Source organism: Grammomys surdaster, unplaced genomic scaffold, assembly GCF_004785775.1.
Source record: "Grammomys surdaster isolate TR1022 unplaced genomic scaffold, NIH_TR_1.0 958, whole genome shotgun sequence".
NCBI classification, from domain to species: domain Eukaryota; kingdom Metazoa; phylum Chordata; class Mammalia; order Rodentia; family Muridae; genus Grammomys; species Grammomys surdaster.
In genome coordinates this window covers 8338975-8358950 of record NW_021605377.1, presented here as the reverse complement: position 1 = coordinate 8358950, position 19976 = coordinate 8338975, and the positions used below count along the sequence as shown (strand labels likewise).

Genomic DNA, 19976 nt, shown 5'->3' with positions numbered 1-19976 from the left:
TTCAATAAAAAGTTTTTTCCTAGATTTTATTATGAAATAAATGTATTTGATGAACTCAAGTATTAGTAATTTGACTCTACAAATACAGTAGTTATATGGAATTTAAAATATACTTACCAAGAAACCTGGATTTTTATTACCCTTTTCATAATTTATTGGAATTTTAAGCTCCTGTTTATAAGCACATGTCATCAGTATTACAGTTTAGAGTGCCAGGATCTCTTTGTTGCTTTTAATATAAGACAAACTTATTTTCTAAAGAAACAAATATTATGAATAGTGCCATTCTTGGGACTTTAAAATATCCCTCTTTTATACTACTGCTATTAATTATCATCATAATAATAACCTGAAAATAAGATCCTAATCTCAAATGTGTGTAACAAATAATGCAATTTATCTGTCTCTTCTCGTCTGTAGCTGTAGCTGGAGGGAATTGTTTAATGAAGAAAAACAGGTAATGTATGAAGTAATACTACTGTGAAGAAGATTTTATATAGAGATTATGGTTAATTTTTTTTACATGGAACCTTTTATATTACTTGTATTACTGGGGAAACAATTTTAGCTATAGTCACAATGGTATATCTATATTTTCTCTTCATCATCTACTGTGTCATTGGAAGTTGCACACAGAAACAGGGAATGGTACCTTGTGTATTAACTTGGTCACTGATATCTCTCTAAGATAAAGAGATGTGCTTTGTGTATTCATTCATCGGCCATGTTGATTGGCATAATGTTACAGTAGAAACATTTCCTGTAAGAATATTCATCTATATGCTTTTCAAGGACAGGGGATTCCTTGAAGACTACTAAACAAGCTCATCTCATGCGCCTGCTTTGTCTTACGTGATAATCAAGTTGTACATGCAAAGAGATTGAAACCAAGTTAGAAAGCAGACACATGGTGATATACAAAGAAAATATACAGACAGACAGGGTCATAAAGATATTTTTTTTCTTCCTTCTGTGAGCCTAAAGTAAATGTGCAATGACATTTTCTTTTAAGCCATTAAGAGAATATGGGTTAGATAATTTTGTTGCAGCTATTCTCAAAGTACTATTTCAATGCCCATATAATTCCTGTTTGAAAACATTCTCAAATTTGGGTCAAACTGTTGACAGTCTTTCTTAACTTTCTTTTTGATCACATTGAATTAGAATATATTAAATGGACATTTAAAACCTGTTTTAACTGAGCACCTGTATAAAAGAATTCTAAGTAATACAATATTCACAAAGTATACAAAACATGTGACCTATTTTGTTGTCTACATTAATTATAATAGCTCATTGACTTTTGTCAAGAAATCATCTGCTAAGCTGGAGTTTTACTGAAAGACAATAATAAAGTATGATAGTTTAAAAATGTTGATAGAGCACTGTGTTTCTAAGTAGAGGAATAGCATCCTCCCCTTGGCATCCTTTGATAGAAAGTAATGCATTTCTTACTTAGACAAATTAATCATTCCTTTCAGGCTGGGTGCATCAACCTTGGTGATTTTGTTGCCATCCAGATGCAATTCCGTGAGAGAAGTAGGCAGACCTGGAATAAGCAGAAAAAGATACTGAATTGGCCTACTCAAATATCATAAATACAGAATATACTGCAATGTGTGTCCATGCTGTACATTCCTAAATATCATTTTAAATAATTTTGGTCTTCATCTTTTTCTTTCCTTATTTTATTTTTTTATAAGAACAATGCACATTTTAAAGTAATGTGATACTTTACTGCTTTTATCTTAGAGAGACATTGATAAGGTTAAGGACAGTTTGCACTATGTGACAGATTTTTGTGCTGGCAACTGTAGTACTGAAGTCAAATACGGACCCTCATTGCTCTCTCCACCTGTGTCAGTGAGCTCACACTGCTGTTATTATATTAAAAATTCATGGTGTAAAGACGTGAAATGAGTAGATTGACATTGAAACTCCAGTGCAGGGATTATGATGTATCAGTGGATCAGTTAAGTTCATGTATTAGTGTAAGCAGGTATGTTATTTACAAGAACCATTCATAATGAGTACTCAGTGTATTGTGCTGGTGCTGGCCCTTAGACAGGACACCTTTGTGAGAGTGCTTGATGCCTCTGCACCATGGCTGTGCAGCAATAGCTAAAACTTATGTGAACCTATTTAATCCAGACTCTTTTCTCATAAGAGGGGGTACAGAGCCCTATAATCAAGCAACCTGACATATGTAGAACACCTGGGCAAATCATGTGAGATTTAAAGGGGCCACTAAACTCTCAACAATACTTCTTAAATGGTTGTGAATTCTAAAGGTTTAGTAAATAGTAAGCAATATTTGAATTTCTCATTTTTTCCTGCCTCCTAAAGCACCGTGTGTTTCTATGGCTGTTAATAATGCAGTGTTCTGCTTTAATGAGTAGCAACAACCCACAACAAAATAGTGAATTAATATCTATAGATCTAGTACCTGGTGAAAGCAAGTCTTTTTATTTATTTATTTATTTATTTACTTATTTATTTATTTATTATAAAGACACAGAATTGAGAAATAACAGATAACATGACTATGAAGTTTGCATTACAATTTTTTTGTGTTTGTTTTAAAATTATCATGCTTTTTTTGAGGGAAGTATGTTTTTGAATAGCTTGTTCTGTGAAAACAGATATACAATAAATAAACAAACAAGCAAATGAATAATCTTCTATTTGCCCTGTCTCTAGTAAGCACCAAACATTGAGGGAGTAACTTTTCTCAACTAATTTAAATTTTTTCAATGCGTAAAATGATAAAAATCAATTCCCTTTCTTGGTAAGGAAACAGACTCAAAGTTATAAACTTGTAAGTTTTAAACAGGAAGTTTTATAATCTCCTCTCCTATGCTCCCATCAGGAGAGGAGATTATAAAATAGCATTCTCTAAACCAGAGAAAATTAAATAATTGAATTTTACTCATGAATAAATATTGGGAAATCATGACTTTTGTAATAAGATGGTTCAGCCACTGGCTTCTTCTGGACATAAATAAATAGAAATTTAAAAGTTATCCTGTAAGAGCATCAAGGGTTCATTGAATAAAGCAAATTCAAGAGACAGAAATTCTTCTCTAACTCAACGAAATGTTATTCTCGCTGTTGTTGTTTAAAGCAGGGCTGCTAAAACACCTATATGCAGTTCCTCTATTACTGTTTCCTGGCTAGTAAATGCAGAAAAAGACTCCGGAACTCAGTTTCCCAAAAGTAAAGGCCTGGAAGAATTTTGACTATGGAAAAAAATTGCACTGTTTTAGGGAAGTGAACTTTAAATGATCCTCATCATCTTTCCCCATAGTGACATCTGGCCGAGGAATCTGTTCTCTAGTGATGTGTTTATTTTTTCACCTTGTCATTTTGGGGACAGAATAAAAGAAGATCAGCTTGGTATAGGTATTTTGCCTAAATAGTACAAGCCTTATTCTATCTATTAAGCCACAAGGTAATGGTAGAATATACATGACATTAAAAATTCCATTTGCAGTTAACTATTAATGATGTAAATATTTAATCTAAGGTCAAGGAATAACTACATGACTATGTTACACCCCTTGCTGGACTGGTTTAACTAAAATATTATAATATCTACTACACTGAATTTGCTTTTCCATGAGTTATGGGAGAAAATATAACCAGGTGCCTACTGATGTTCAGGTATAAGGTTCTAAGCCTGGTAAGAACAAACTGGAGAATACACTTATGCATAAGGAAAAGAACTTCCGTCAAATAGTTGATCCTATGAACTCTGATGTGTCCCATCAAAATCTCAGCCCCGTCAATTCTTATCGCTAAGATCCTTCTATCGACTTCAACTGTCTAAGCCCTGATTTTCTTATAAAACAGGGACAATACTTTTAGTTAGGGACACTTAAATCAATAAAATGTGTTTGACACAAATCTGCACTTATGGGTGCTTAATTAATTGTGCTTGTATGTTCCAGGTGATTAAAAGGAACTCAATGAAAGCAAGCCTGATAGTTATCTCTCTATCCTTAGTTCCCAGGATAAAGAGAACACATAAAAAAGTCAAGGAGTGTTGACACCGCATAATGAAATTTGTGACTGTGAGACATTTTGGAGGACTGCAAAGTCAAAGCCAAAATTTATGACTAATACAAGTCATATGACAGCACCAAGCACTGAGAAAATTTCAACTGCTTCACTTCCAAAACTTTAAAATGTTATGAATATATTAGGTATAGTTTACAGTATGCATATATAGTAGATAGTATACATGGACATACACTTCTCTATGTGTTTAGGTACACATATATGCAGAGGCCCCTCAGTATCTGAAGAACTTGTGCAGAAACTCCATGTGCCAAAATCTGCTGATGTTCAATTTTGTCAGATAAATGATATGTTTACATCAAACCTATGTACGTGTGTCTTTACTTTCTAAATTATCTCACTACTATACATTTGATACACATATAAAACATTTGAGTATTTTTGATTCATAGTTAATTGAATATATGTGAATATATTGATTTTCCCATTTATTCATATAAAAAGAGCATTAGTTCCATTAAAAAAGTTAGATATTCAAAATAAACATCTTTTAAGTTATGAATAAATATCTACTTTCCTAGCTAGTTATCTTATTCTTTAATCTAGCATATAACATGCCTACATATTTATGTACGTATGAATATATATATATATATATATATATATATATATATATATATATACACCTATCCCCACGGCAACAAAAGCACCTTCTGTATAAAAAGACTGTGGAGTACGTGGGGGTTTGAAGAAGGGTTTCTATGATCTAACTACATTTATGAGTTAATTGACTAAAAGCACAGTAACAAAAAAACTACCAATAATTCTTGTAGACAAGAATATGCATCCAGTCCCAGTTCCAGAACAAGACACCTGTGCTTAGAAGGTCCAGGATGAGGAATAGGTACAAATGTGGAGAGACTTTTGTGAGACTGTACTTTGAGGTAAAAGGAAAGTGAAATTCAAGGCACTATTTAAAATGTGTTTTTTCATCTTTTATGGTTCACCAGGACAGGCTTTCACAGGACAGCAAAAGCAGATTTGGAACTGACGAATTTGATTGCTCTTAAATGGTCTGGCTCTGGTTGACATAGAAACAGCATCTTCTACCCACTCATATATCTCCAGTGTGCATTGGTTAAGCTTTAATTTTCGATATATTTTGAAATGAAAATGGAGGCATTATCAGTTCCCTACTTATCTATAACCCACATGTTTTGCTACTCACTTTTGAGACCCTAATCCTGAGAATTTGAGAGCCTTGAACTCTCAAATTCAAGTGACAACTTAAGTACAAGATTCTGATATCTACATTCTTTCTGATCACCAAGATTAAGCAGTTAGATCTCGTTAATGAGATGCTGATGGGTGGAAAGTTTGGCAGTGACAAGAATATCCTACAAGATTGGAAAATTAAGGTCACACTTGGCTCAATTTCAGAAACACTATCAGGAATATGATTTTTTTCTTATTCTTTTTAAAAATATAATACTAATGTACTTTCATGAACAGTGTTTTCTTCTTTAGGAAATCATAAAGGCAGGATAGAAATTTATTGTGCCTTAGGTTCCATCTTAAAAGTGATTTTAGACTGAGTCCATGTGTTCCTGCTTGACCCAATAGTCAACCAGGGTCTAGAGACAAAATGCCAGGAATTGAGATTTTGCTGAGGCTAAGTTTTGTCATATGTGTCCCCATTTAAACTTCCACAATCATTTATTTAATAATTATCTCAAAGCTGTTGGAGACTGATTTTTTCAAAACCTTTTGGAGAAATTCCTGTCACCTTGAGGAATAGCAGTTATGTTGGTGTCTGAGATGCGAATGTAGGAGAGGCCCTTCATTCCCTGCAAGGCTCCGTTTTCAATCCCAGAGTTTTTCAGTGGGTTGCCGCCCAGCTCTACAAAGACAAAAGGTACAAGGCTTTTAGAGGGAATGTACGATGTCTGCCTGCTTCCTTGAGGATTCTAGGAAAAAAAAAAACAACCTTAGCTTCAGAACTTATAATTTCTTGATTGAGAAACCAGGTGCTTTCAGAGAACCATTAAAATAAAATGAAACTTAATCCTACTGAAACAAAGCTTGGTATTATGGAACAGACAATAGGCCCATAACCCCAACACTAGAAACCTGACAGGAAGTTCACCATTCAAGGGAAGATTGAATCTCCTTCTGTGCAATGAGACCGTGTATAAATTAGTTAATTAATTAACTAACTAATTAAACAAATTTATGCTAGAGATTTCTTAAGCAATTTTAAATGTTTCTAGAGAATTTGAAGCTATCATTTTGCTAAACAATTATAAAATTACGTTAAATAATATCTTGCTCTCAACCTCTCTGTCTCTCTCTCCTTTTCACTCCCTCTCTCCCTCCCTCCATTCCTCTCTCTCTCTCCTCTCTTTCTCTCTCTCTCTCTCTCTCTCTCTCTCTCTCTCTCTCTCTCTCTCTCTCTCTCTCAACACACACACACACACACACACACACACCAAATCCTTAATTTTAGAAGAGAAATAATCTACAGATGCATTGTGTTCAGAACACAATAAAACTCTGCTATGGAAAGGTTTCTCCAAATCTCCTTTCTTTTATGAAGCACTGTCTACTCTATATCCTGCTCATCTGATCAGGCTCAGTCTTCCCTCCACTCTAGATCATCAAGGTCAAAGAAGAAATAGTCTAGTACAGACGCCTTGTCTCCTTTCTATGGACCCCGAGACAGATAGTCACACAACCTTCTGACACACAGGTCTCACTTGGGCTCATCCCTTTCCTGCAGTTAAGGACTCCTTGAAATATCTTCATGTCCCCTAGGTCCTGATCCCCGAGCTATAATTAAGTCTGTACCTATGACGATCATACGGTTCAGTCCATTGAACACGGATTTCCGCAGTTTGGTGATCTCGTTCTCGTGGGCACGAAGCTCCTGGAGTGTTTTGGGCATTTTTTCGGGCAGTTCCTTTAGTTGGTTCTTAGATAGATAAAGCCTTTCCAACTTCACTAGAGGTTTGAATGCATCTGGGCTGATCTTGCTGATCTTGTTGTTGACAAGGATCAAGGTCTGTAGAATTGAAGAAAATAATACCTGAAATCCAAAGGCTTCCACACATTTACCCATGACATATATGTAGCCAATTTATTCTTTGGGTGAAAATAGTAGAAAGTTTTGGGAAAAAAACAGAAGACATCTGAAAAGATATAGAAATATGCTTCTCTCATGTGGATATGTGTGTACACATATTTCAATTTTTTAAAAAAAGGCTGTAAGTGATTGACACCAAATCCTTAGACACCATCAATGTCAGAGATCTCATTTCCACATCATCCTGTCTCCCTAAGGCTCAGCCTCAGTGCTTGGAAAATGGGACCCAAGTCAGAGAACTTGAACGTAACTGGAGATGCTGACTGTACAGAGAGGGAGACTCTGCTGTCTTTTGACAGTAAGTGGCTTCAGAGAGACATCATGGTTTTATCTCCTTTGCCCTAGTCTTTTTTTCTTTTATTTCCTGCTGTGTTCTGTGTAGAAAAGGGTCTATCAGATCTATGAGGACAGTTGACTTGACTTTCTAGAGCAGTGGTTCTCAACATAGCTCATGCTGTGATCCTTTAATACAGAATCATCATGTTGTAGTGACTCCCAACCATAAATGTATTTTTATTGCTACTTCATAACTCTTACTTTGCTACTGTTATGAACTGTAATGCAAATATCTGATATGCAGAATATCTGATATGTGACCCCTGGGAAAGGGTCATTTGATCCTGGAGGGGTCTTGAAATACAGGATGAAAACGGAGTGACAAGCATAGTAAAGGAAAGTGTCCATAATATGACAATGACACCACCTGTAAGACAGGCTTTGCCAATCTGGACAATGTAGTGAGTAGGTTTGGAGTACTGTTGAACTATTTGGGACATCTGCCATGGGACAAAAATGGTTTCGGGCTCTCTTGAGCCATTGAAGTTCTGTAAAACCATTTCAGAAAGACAACAGTGTTGACACATGTAATGATTTCTGTAATGTTGAAAATGTAAAAGTTCGTGAATTTGGTACTAATGCTCTAAAAACTTGGGATGATTTCTTAGATAGTAATGAAGCAAAACCAGCTTACTTTTGGATTCTCTAAGAGAGAACTGGACACCTCAGTTTTACTTTTCTGTTTTAAACTGGCTGCGTGTCATTAATCACGAAAGGTGTCCCTTTCAGAAACATATATACACGCTTGTGTGTACATATGTGTTTAGGGACATGTTAGACTACATAAGAGCATTCACTTCTTTGTCCAGTGATTCATATTATTTAAAGAAAAAAATAAACCTGACCCAAGACTATCCTTGACAGGCTTATTGAAATATTAATTTTAAGTTTATCTTTAAAATGACTTGAGAGTCTTGTGATTTCATATATTAATTATTGAAACTAGTTAAGAAAAAATATGAAGACAAAATTTAGGAAAGTAAAGATAGTTAAGATTATTAGGTGTTCATAAAAACATGAACTGCTTTTGCTAGACAAAATCATAATGTAAAAAAATTAAAAATCATTTTAGAATTGACCTGTATTCAAAGAAATAAAGTCAATTTAGAGTAAGCTCATAGCTAACCAACATCTTTATACATAGAAAGAAATCTAAAACATTTTTACTAAAATCAGGAACAAAACAAAGATATCCACTCTCCCCATATCTATGAAACACAGAACTTGAAGTCTTAGCTATAACAATAATACAATGGAAGAAGATTTAGAGGCTTCAAATAGAAAGAGAAGGACCTTTATGAGCAGCAGATAAGGTTTTATCGATTAAAAAAAAACCACCAAAAAACTTCTACACCTGATAAATACTTTCAGCAAAAGCAGTTTTAGCAGAGCATAACATTAACTCAAAACATCAATAGCCTTTCTGTGTACAAATGACAAACATACTAAGAAAGAAATCATGGAAACAATACCTTTCACAATATATATATAATTTTAGAGTAAGCTTATACACACCACACACACACAAACACACACACACACACACACACGGAAAAGTTTCTGAAGGAATGGCTGACCAATGACCAGCCTAACTTGAGACCCATCCCACAGGCAGGCACCAATCCCAGGAACTATTAGTGATGCTATGTTGTGCTTGCAGACAGAGAAGCCTAGCATAGCTGCACTCTAAGAAGCTCTACCCAGCAGCTGACTGAGATAGATTCAGATACCCACTGCCACACATTGAATGCAGGGCAGGGACCCATATAGAAGAGTTAGGGGAAAGATTGAAGGCCCTGAAGGAGATGGCAAACTCACAGGAAGACCAACAGTGTCGCAGAGCACTCAGAGACTGAGCTAACAACCAAAGAGCATACACAAGCTGATCCAAGGCCCCAGGCACATACGTAGCAGAGGGCTGCCTTGTCTGGCCTCAGTGGGAGAGGATGCACATAATTCTACAGAGACTTGATGCCTGGGGAATGGGAAGTTACTCCGGGGGGTTGCTACCCTCTTACAGGCTAAGGGTAGTGTTGATGGGAGAAGAGACTCTGCAAGGTGTAACTGGAAGGAGGGCACCACTTGGGATGTAAATAAATATAACAATAAGTCAATAATAAAAAAGACTTTTTGAACAGCTTTGTGGAAACCTACTACAGGAGAAGCTTCCTAAAACACATACTAATAAGAAAGGAATTTAAGTCAACTCACCATGTAATCTTGGAGAGAATGTCCTAACTAAGTATCTTATGTTACTAGGTAAAACACTCTGTGTCAGGGATTGTATGGAATAATTGGCCAAAGGGGTCTTATAGCTGCCCCCACACACATCAAATATCTGTCAAAGAGTATCGCCAAGGTCATTGGACACCTTCCACAATGGTAAGTCCTTATTCCTGAAGACACCACTTACTATGCCATCAAACATGGATAAGTACTGGTGCCCAACTAGATGTTTTTCCTCTAATGTCTAGACTGAAGAGAAATGTAATCATCAGTGTCACCAAACCTGTGACCTCCAAGGGCCTGCCTAAAAGAGCTGTTGGTGCTATAATCATATATGATATGAGACTAGCCAGTCATATTTTAATTGTATTTAAGTCCCCTTCCATAAGATAGAATCCATTCCTGACTTCATTAACATCTCTAAGAACATGAGACTAGAGAAGTCATGAACCTATGCGAAAATCAACTACTATTTATCTGCTAAAATATAATAGGAATAAAATGAGACTTAATGGTGTATTGCTATACCCAAAGACCAGAGCATTGTTCAACCTTATCCAGAGAAACTTCCATTTGCACTAGATGGTGATTAACAGAGTTACCAACAACTAAATAATGTGTAGGGAGGAAGAGATTTTGAAGCATTCAGCCCTAATTGGGATGTCTTTATCAACCACAGCCCTCCTCAGTACTCAGGGATCTATGTTTTAAAAAAGGAGGGAGAAATTGCAAGAGCCAGAGGTGGTGAATGACTCTAAGGAACAGCATCTTCTAGACACAGCAGGACTGATAGACAAATGAACTCAGAGAGACTGTGATGGTACTCACAATGGGTGCACACATTCAAATCAGACAAAGAAACAGCACTGAGAAAATGGGGTGAAGAAATCTTGCACCCTGACTAAGAAGTTATTGATACCTGATGGGAGAGGGATATTGATACCTGATGGGAGAGGGAAAGTCAGTTTCCTCCAATGGAGGGTCACTAGGTATAACAATTATACTCCAGAGAGGTCTCATACCCATGAGTACCTGGCTACCACAAAACAGATTCCCTATCTTTTGGGGTCTTTTTTGTTCTTTGGTTTTTTTGGTTTTTTGGGGATGGGGAGGGGGTTGGATTTTCTATCTTTTATTTTACTTTGGAACTATTTGTCATATTGCTACTTTTGCTATTTATATATTTTGATATCTGATTGTTTTTATTTTCATGAGAAGAGGGAGAGAGAGAGATAGAGAGATAGATAGATAGAGAGAGAGAGAGAGAGAGAGAGAGAGAGAGAGATTATCACAAAATATCGTATATTTTTAATTGAAAATTATTTTAAATGAGCCAGAAGAGCACAGAAATGCAAACTGTGATATCTTCTGATACTAGAGATTGTAGAACCTTAATTTTAGATGAAACCCTTAAATTTAGACATCCAGTTTCTGCAGCCTTAAGTGCCAGCCACAGAAGATAGTAATGAGATCATGACATTGTTTAATGTCTGAAAGCCAGTTTAAAAGACCTGGTTTACTCTATTGAATGTTGAAATATGACTTTTAACATTGTATATGTTTTTCTCAAAAGACTTCTATGTATGGCTTCTACTATCCCAAATAGTAAGAGTCTAAGAGTCTAATTGGACTTCATCTCATATCTATGATCTTGCCCTTCTATACTCACGGTCTGGCTCTTCTGTGTTGTGTGGCCATGAAACAGCAACCCATCTATCTCTGCCTGGGTTTCTTTATCCATAGAGAGGGACAGTAAAATAACAATAGCCAGGAGAATTAAGTCAATGTCTCCTGGGATGGAAACCTACACCTGGAAAAATTTGAGAGCCACACAGATATTTATTAGTTTTCAGTGGCTGACTATTTTTTTGACTTTTATATTAAAACCCATTCCTTGCTATATTTACAATGCCATAGTTTAAAACCAGCATATCAAACATGGCTCTATTATTACATAAAAGTTATCAATACATATATATCTAAATGTATATATGGTCTGTAAAACTACTCAAGAAATAACCCACAGAGTTGTAAGTGAAGATAACAATTGGGGCATAAGGAATTTCTCCCCACTTAAACCTTTTCTATTTTAATCCTCACGAAATTTTTGTTTCTTTCCTCCCTTGTCATTCCAGCACAGTTTTCCTAACCAAAATTATAATGTCTTTTTGCATAATAACAAGGAAGGAAGGAATAGGAATGAAAGACTGAGAGATAAATAGCTGTTTGGTGTCCCCTGCATGATCACAGGTTCTAATGAACTTTCCTCTTCTTCTGAAGGATACTTTGAAGTAGAAACATAGGCTTGCCAAGATGAAGAAGGCTTCACAAACCTTCCAGAAGGAAATTTACTTATGGAGAGAATGCCTGTCATCTATGGCAGATTTAAGGAGAGCTTTTGCAGAAACTGGATGTCTTTCTATGAGGATCTTTCAAAACAGACTCAGATTACACTTGTATGTCTAAAACTTATAACTTGTTGCAATGGAACGTTCCTTCCCTAAAACGGCAGATTTGGAATAAAACGTAGGAAAAGTAATTTCAGATTCTAAGCTGTTCTTTTAAATGATGCTCGTTCTTTTATTTTCACTTTTCTAAAATTGTTTTAGCAGCGAGTTAGGCAGTCAGAGACAAATATTGCTGATTTTGCCATCAAGTCTGCCACGAAGCCTTAAGATGAAAGCCATGAGCTGGGTGGGTGTGGGACTCAGACATCCTAGGGGAAGCTCTGCAGAGGGTGTGGGACTCAGACATCCTAGGGGAAGCTCTGCAGAGGGTGTGGGACTCAGGCACCTTAGGAGAAGCAGTGCAGAGCACTCCAAAGAGCTCCTGGATCCAGCTCAGGTCATTTCTTCATTCAGCCAAACCTGTAACTTTCACTCAGTCTTTGTAACATTTTATTTTCATTTTCTTTACTGAATTTCTTTTCTCTTACAGTGAAACCCCTTTCCTTTTTACCTTTCAATACTGTGCTAATCCTTTAAAGTGCTTTGTCATGCTTTTCCACAAAAAAAACCCCTACCTGTTAACTGAGTATACACTGGCATCCGATTTTTCTCTCAACACTCACAACTTACGTGTTGTTTATGTTGGGACATATTGACAAATTGACCTCACCTTTTTCATATATACTTCTACTTTAACTGACTGATACAGAGTGGATTTTTTTTGAATGCTTGCAATGTTATTTTTTAAGTCTTTCAAGTTACACGTTAGTTAGCATCATCAATATAGAATCTATAGATTAAAGAAAACAGTTGATTTCTTGTACAAATCCAGTATACTGTCTCATGGGTATGCATCACTACTGTCATCTCAGCTGTCAAGAAATTCACTACGAAATCTCATCTTGATCTTGACTATATTAACTTTATAATGGTTTCAGACCAGCTTATTCCATTTTGCATTTCATTATTGCTTTTATATCTACATTTTCTAATTTAATATATAGCAGCAGGCTGGTACATTTTATAGATGTATTTTATCATATATTGCTGGTTTTATTATGCATTTCCTCAATTATTTCAACAATGAGTATAATAAATAAATGAGACTTAAATGCCCTAGGCCTCAGAATTATATTACTATGACACTCATCATTAAAATAAAATGTTTATGAACCATTATCACCACAGTTGGGCCCATATCACTAGAAGTTTAATTTTCTGGAAATTCTCTTTAAATTGGGTTTTAATATGGAATGCAGATGTGCTTCCCTGGTGTTTCTCCCCACTAGGAGAATTGTGTTGTCCCATTGTTGAAAGAATTAGTCATTCTTCCTCATTGTGGCCTTTCTAAGATGTCACCTTTCATTCAGTGTAGGCTTTGATATCTCTATTGATTATGTCCAGAACACATGACACTCAGTTCCTTATTCCCCATGACCTTTTCACTCTGAGTGTTCTTTAAGGCCATCTCGAAAGGCTTTGTCAGTGATTATACCCAATACTTCAAGAGTGGTCCCGCAGTAGAGTACAGAGTTTGAGATTTTCATAGTGTAATGTACTTTAGAGATTGATGCCTGACTTGCCTATATTAAATGTTTGCTGATATTCTGAGAGGTATCATATTTCTGCCATAGGAATCAAGCTGAAAAAACAATACACTTCATCGAGATTCCAGTGCACTCTGTAGTCAGATTTCAAAGATTTGTCTCAGAAAGCTTGACACGATTTGACTTGGTTATGACACACTTCCCAAGACAATGATGTTCATTCCTTGCTGTTTGGGGTACTTAATATTCTATGTTTGAATAAGCTGAACTCTACCTCAACCCAGTGCCTTTACAATCCTCTTTGAAGATTCAGCAATATCAACAATGGGAGTAAGACCTACTAGTGTTGTGCTCCATAGTTCTCCCACCTCCCACTACCTTTGGATTTGAATATCTCGCAGTGGTGCTTTATGATCAGGGCCTTTATGAAACACTCATGAAACCCATATGAAAGTATCTTCCCTTTATTGATGGACTCTTGAACATCATATTGAACATAAAGTTAGAAAGTAGACATAAATGAAAAACACACATACACACACGCACACGAATAATCTAAAGCGCAAAGTAATAAATATATGTTTGTGTAGAATTATATTTACTAAACAACATGTGGATGGCTATTCCTTGTTCTGTTGATACCAAGAGATTTTCCAAGGCCATTCGCACACCTCTCTTAGAGAATAAATGACAACAAAAGAAACAAAAGCATAACATAACACTAGAATTAAGTAGTTCTGTGTTTATTCTATAATCGAAATGCCATCTATTTGTCACAGTGCATATATTTACTCAGGAAAACACTGACAAAAATTAAGGTAGAAAGATGTTTTAAGCAAATAGTGAAGACACATAGATTGAATGTAGAAATATTGATGATGCTTCTTTGTTAGTGGTAACTTGATATGTTGCTCTGCTTACCTTACATGTTGTTGCCAGGAAGAGAATCTGATAAGCACACAGCCATGTGCTGTTTTATTACCACAGCCCATTTTGATCTCACTGTATGTTTTTTTTGAAAATACCCTTAGAGTCTGATCTTATAACAAATAATAAGATAAAATGATTCTTACATGCAGGTCCTTCAGGTTCTTGAAGGCCCCTTCCTTGATCTCTGTTATTTTGTTGTTCTGCAGGTCTAGCAATGTTGTGTCAGGTGGAAAGTCAAGGGGCACTTTGTCCAAACCTACCAAAAGAGAAACAAGAATGCATAGTCTCTGAAATAAATTCCCAACGACAGCATCGTAAAAGATTGAGTTTTTAATTTTCAAGACAATATTTAACTTTATAGGCTACCCTCCCATTTGTAATCCTTCTGCCTAAGTTTACGAATTACTGGGATTATAACCATGTCCAACATATAAAAAGTGTGTGTTTACAAGGAAATTAAGTTTTAGTTTGTCTGAAACATGTTTTCCCCCAAGATTTACATCAAGTGTAGTTGAAATTGTTTGTTTCATCTTTCCCATCCAAGTCAAGGATTTTTTCCTTAGTTATAACTGAAAATGTTTCCTATACAATTGTTTGTCCTCACTGAGGAAATCTGTGTTCCTTTTAGGATGAGGTTCTAATCATTTGCCACACAGTGAATCTTAACAAATATTTTGCAAATATTTGCTAGAATTATAAAGCTATACTACTCTTATAAGTACCTTACAAATAAAAGGACTCTAACCGGTTTTAATCAACTAGTATAAATCTAACACAAACATGGATTTACATTAAAGCTTAATTATTTGAACTTGTAACCAGGTTCTTGTTTGTACATTGAAAGTTTAAGCTTTTCAGGGAGTAATTATTTTCATTTGCCTTAGAGTGCCATGACAATATCAGTTTTAATGGCCATTTTATAACCAGGAGGTCCACAGTTGAGTAGGATAAATTTGGTGGTATAAGTTCTGTGAAATTAACTTTATGAAGCCTTAATTTTGGAATGTAAATTTTCAGTATATTAATATAGATGTATAACAACCAAGTGGTCCTTGGTCATCAAAAGTATGTTTCACTACTCATTTAACCAATTATGTTACATATTTTCATTTTTATTTTGGGGAATGTAGGAGGTAAAATAAAAACTGGATTTTTGAGTTCAGAGACGTGGTTCAGTGTTTACAAGTGTGGGCTGTTTCTGCAGGCAATCTGCCTTTGATTTCTACGACCTACAACAATATCCAGTTGTCTTTCTGTAGATCCAGCTGCAGGGACTCCAAGTTCCTCTTTGGCTTCATGGGCACTTCTATCCACACAATGCAGATGTATATAGATAGGTGTGCACATATACACCCTGTGCTTACACACACACACACACACACATACACTCACACACACACACATTTAAAAAAACGACTTGAAAATTCTCACATAGTGTGTCAATCTCTATATTTTCATATATCATCACAAGAATTTAAATTTTTACATTTTGGATAGAAACAAGTTTTCCATCATTATAAATCTTGAAATACTAAAGAGTTCTGACTCATTTGAAATTGCTTTGTTTCATTGACTAGAGGCTGTACGTGCAATTGGAGCCAACAGACTTTACCCAGTTGGGAGTATAACTCATGAAAAATATAATTCACTGTAGTTTTTCGTTAAAACTAAAATCCCAACAAAGTATAATAACAACTATGTTGGGAAGATAGCTTTCCAGGTCTCAGCCTTTAATGAGCATGTGCTCAGAAACCACATGGCAATCAAATTTCAAATCTCTTCATTTCTTGCATGATAATTACATAAGTTTAAAAGTCATTTATTTCATTTTTGTTGCTACAGTTGTTGGTCTTGTCCAGAGACTGCCACTCCAGCTGTAGAAGTCGGCAATATTGTTCATAGCTATGATCAGTGTCATCGTTAAGTTCAGTATCAAACGCAGGTGATACTCAACTGACATCATATGCTCTATAAACACAGAATTCATTTCGGACAAGGTTACCATAGAAATGAAAAACTGACATGTGTTCAGCACTGGAAGGTAGACTATAGAACAGCTACCTTGTGGGAGAGTTCGTGACGGTACTCCACAATCATAATCACAGTCATCTTCAAAAATGTCAATTTGCTAATTGCATGCAATTAGAGGATGCAGCCTTTTGCCAAATCTGTGATAATTAGTGTGATCCAACCAGGAAAAGACATGATTTCCTTCCCTCTGGCGTGTAGTCCTGTGTCTCATTAGTACTTGTTTTCTGGTTTCTCTCAGAGATTTTATGCTTACTTTTGTATAATTATGAGATAAAACTCTAGATGCTGTCTTAACATTCCAACAATGACAAGATGATGTAAAGTCTCACAAGCGTAAGGAAAGTACTCTGTCTCTGGAAGGCTGACCCTTCCCTTCATGTTGTAACCCTTGGACTTTATGACAGAAACTCCTTAAGCTAACTTACATGCTTTATATCTGGAGATGTAGCATAAAAGAAAAATACCCCCTCAGACTTGTGATTTTTGCAAATTAGCTCTTTGGAGGTCCATTTGAATGCTAAAATTATAATGCTTATGTATCTGCTCTGAATTACTAATGGATTCATACTCATTTGGCGAACCTCATATACTGAAGTTCATCGTGACTACTTTGAACTACATAGCTACAGAGATTATTTTCAGTTAAAGTTATGTTATGCCATTCTCTTCATAACAGTCCTATGATAACTTATAAAACCTTGCTGTAAAAGCTCTTGACTGAGGCAGAAATCTAAGGCAGTGTGGTAACTTCCTATACCTGGTGACTTTTAATGACATAAACAAAATCCTCATTAAGAATAATGAACATGGCTATAAGGTAAAGCTCTAGACTTCCAACATGATATTTTGTGTGTCAAGTTTATCTGTATGCCTCCCAACAAAAATATGTTCTCATACCAGACCCCTCCCCCAAAATTCTATGCATTTTGTCTAGATAAAGTGTCCCACTATAAATTAGCAAATTCAAAGATCTAGGTAAAGTATAATGGGTAAATTATCCATAATATGAATTCTTAGAACATCACAAAGGAAAAGACCTTTAAATGTCAGCTAGTCTGTTGTTTCCTGTGAACTCTATAATGAGGTTGTTTAGCAGACTAAATTAAAATAAGAAAAGTAGATAAATTAATCTGAATACTTTTGATGTATTAAGATCTCTCTCTCTCTCTCTCTCTCTCTCTCTCACACACACACACACACACACACACACACATTCTCTGCTTTTATTTATTCATTTATTTATTTATTTATTTATATACTTTTAAATATAACTTCTTTTAAAACTGACTTGATAGCTGCTGGAAGATTGTCTTATTTTGTTAAGCTTCATTTTGACTGTACTTGTGATGGATTTGTTTTCAGCCAGTGCTGTATACTGAGTCCTTGTCTAAAAGAAAATGTGTTCTAGAAATAAAGAAGGAGGGGAGGGAGGTAACTTGTAATCTAAGTCAATCGTCTTTTTTTTCCCTGACTAAACAAGATAAGAGAAGTAAAATTTCCATAATAGATTTTAGCTAAACTAGACCAATAACCAACATGGTATGAGTCCTCACTTCAGAAATATGGGTATTCTATATATGCATGTTATCATCACTTCATCTTGCACATACATGCTCATTCCTAGAGATCCATTTTGGTTCATACTATGGATGTTTTGTGAGAAAATACATCTACTCATTGACCTTACTCTCTAATACCCTTTAGAGCTCACTCAAGGTTCTTCCTCTAAATATTCATCTACCCTACATGGAAAAGTGGTGCCTTAAGCCCACACTTCTTAGAGACCACAGGCTTATGATGTGCATTGTCATCTTTGTAGAGTCTTTGCTTGTTCACCTGCAAAGGCAGGATAAACAGGAACGTGGTTTGTGTTGTTGTTTTGCTTTCCATTGTGAAGGTTTTTGGGATGCTTCATGCACAGGTTTCTTTCTGGCACATCAGTGTTAAAACATTAAGCTGCCTAACTTTCAACCTCAACTTTATCTCTGTCTACAAGAAATGCATGTACAGGCAAGGGAGCAGAGACTGCTAAGGGAATGGACAACCAATAACCAGCCCAGCTTGAGACCCATCCCATGGACAAGCACCAGTCTCTAACACTATTAATAATACTCTGTTATGCTTACAGTCAGGAGCAAGTGCTCCACCCAGCAGCTGACTCAGATAGATGCAGACAGTCAGAGCCAAATAGTGGTCGGAGCTTGGAGACTATTAAGGAAGAATAGGAGGATGGATTGCAAACCCCAAGGGAATAGGAACTCTACAGGAAGAGTCAACTAACCTGGACCCTTGGGGCTCTCAGATTCTGAACCACCAAAGAAAATACACAGAGTGGACTGAGGCCTCCATACACATATGTAGCAGATGTACTGCTTGGTCTTCATATGGGTCCTGAACAAGTGGAATTGGTGGTGGTGGGGGAATCTATACCAAAAGCTTTCGCCTGTCTGTGAGATATGTTCTTCTAGCTGGGCTCCCTTGTCTGGCCTCAGTGGGAGAGGAAATGCCTACACTTGAAGTGCCAGGATCAGGGGATACAGGGGGGTTGGGGGGGTGAGGGGTGGGGAGGGGAGGGGGGATCCCTACCTCCTCAGAGGAGAAGAGGAAAGGTGATGAAGGAAGTACCGTGGAGAGGGGTGACAGGAAGGGGGCAGTGAGTGGAATGTAAAGTGAATGAAAAATAAATAAATTACATTTTAAAAAAAATCAAGCTGCCTTCTAATCCTACACTGAAGAGTTCATGAGCACGCTCTTGAAATATTTTTTCTGCTATGTTGTGTTATAAAAATCTCTCTGCATCCTATTTTTTTAACTAAGGTTTTCTTTTTCCTCCGATTATTATGACAAAAGTGTCTTCATTTTAGTCCTAAGTTTCAGTTATCAAATGAATCTATCAATTATGTCCTGTCCATTGTCTTCACCTGTGAATTGTTCCCACTTTGACTGTGATATATTTTTAAGGCATTGTTAATCATACATGTGACTGAAAAAGTTTGTTCTGTTTCACATGGTCCTGGGGTCTGGGCTGATAACTTCTTTTCATGGCATGTACTTATCTTGGAGAAGCATAAACTATAAGTTGCTAGGTGAACAAACGGATGCACATTTATGGAGAGATATTTACCAAAACCTACACACAATCTTGAATTTGATTAATGGATCTATGCTTTCACTTGAAATGAGTCAAGATTATAATAGAGCTGGAACCTCAACTTTTTCAAAAAATACTTGGAAGGAACACAAAGGGAAATTTGTGAAAATGCAGTTTAAAGAAGACTGAAGAGATTCTTAAAACTG

The 19976-nt window shown here is 36.1% G+C and overlaps 1 protein-coding gene across 2 annotated transcripts in view; it reads right to left on the bottom strand.

Moving 5' to 3' along the window:
• Nucleotides 1-19976, bottom strand: part of Dcn (decorin) — a 35542-nt gene that overhangs the window by 6316 nt on the left and 9250 nt on the right. For both annotated transcript variants that reach the window (XM_028783042.1, XM_028783043.1), the window contains exons 3-6: nucleotides 14792-14904; nucleotides 6868-7081; nucleotides 5807-5920; nucleotides 1456-1549 (exon numbers count right to left, since the gene is read on the bottom strand). In XM_028783042.1, the coding sequence (XP_028638875.1) occupies nucleotides 1456-1549; nucleotides 5807-5920; nucleotides 6868-7081; nucleotides 14792-14904 (535 nt within the window). The remainder of the gene's footprint in view (nucleotides 1-1455; nucleotides 1550-5806; nucleotides 5921-6867; nucleotides 7082-14791; nucleotides 14905-19976) is intronic.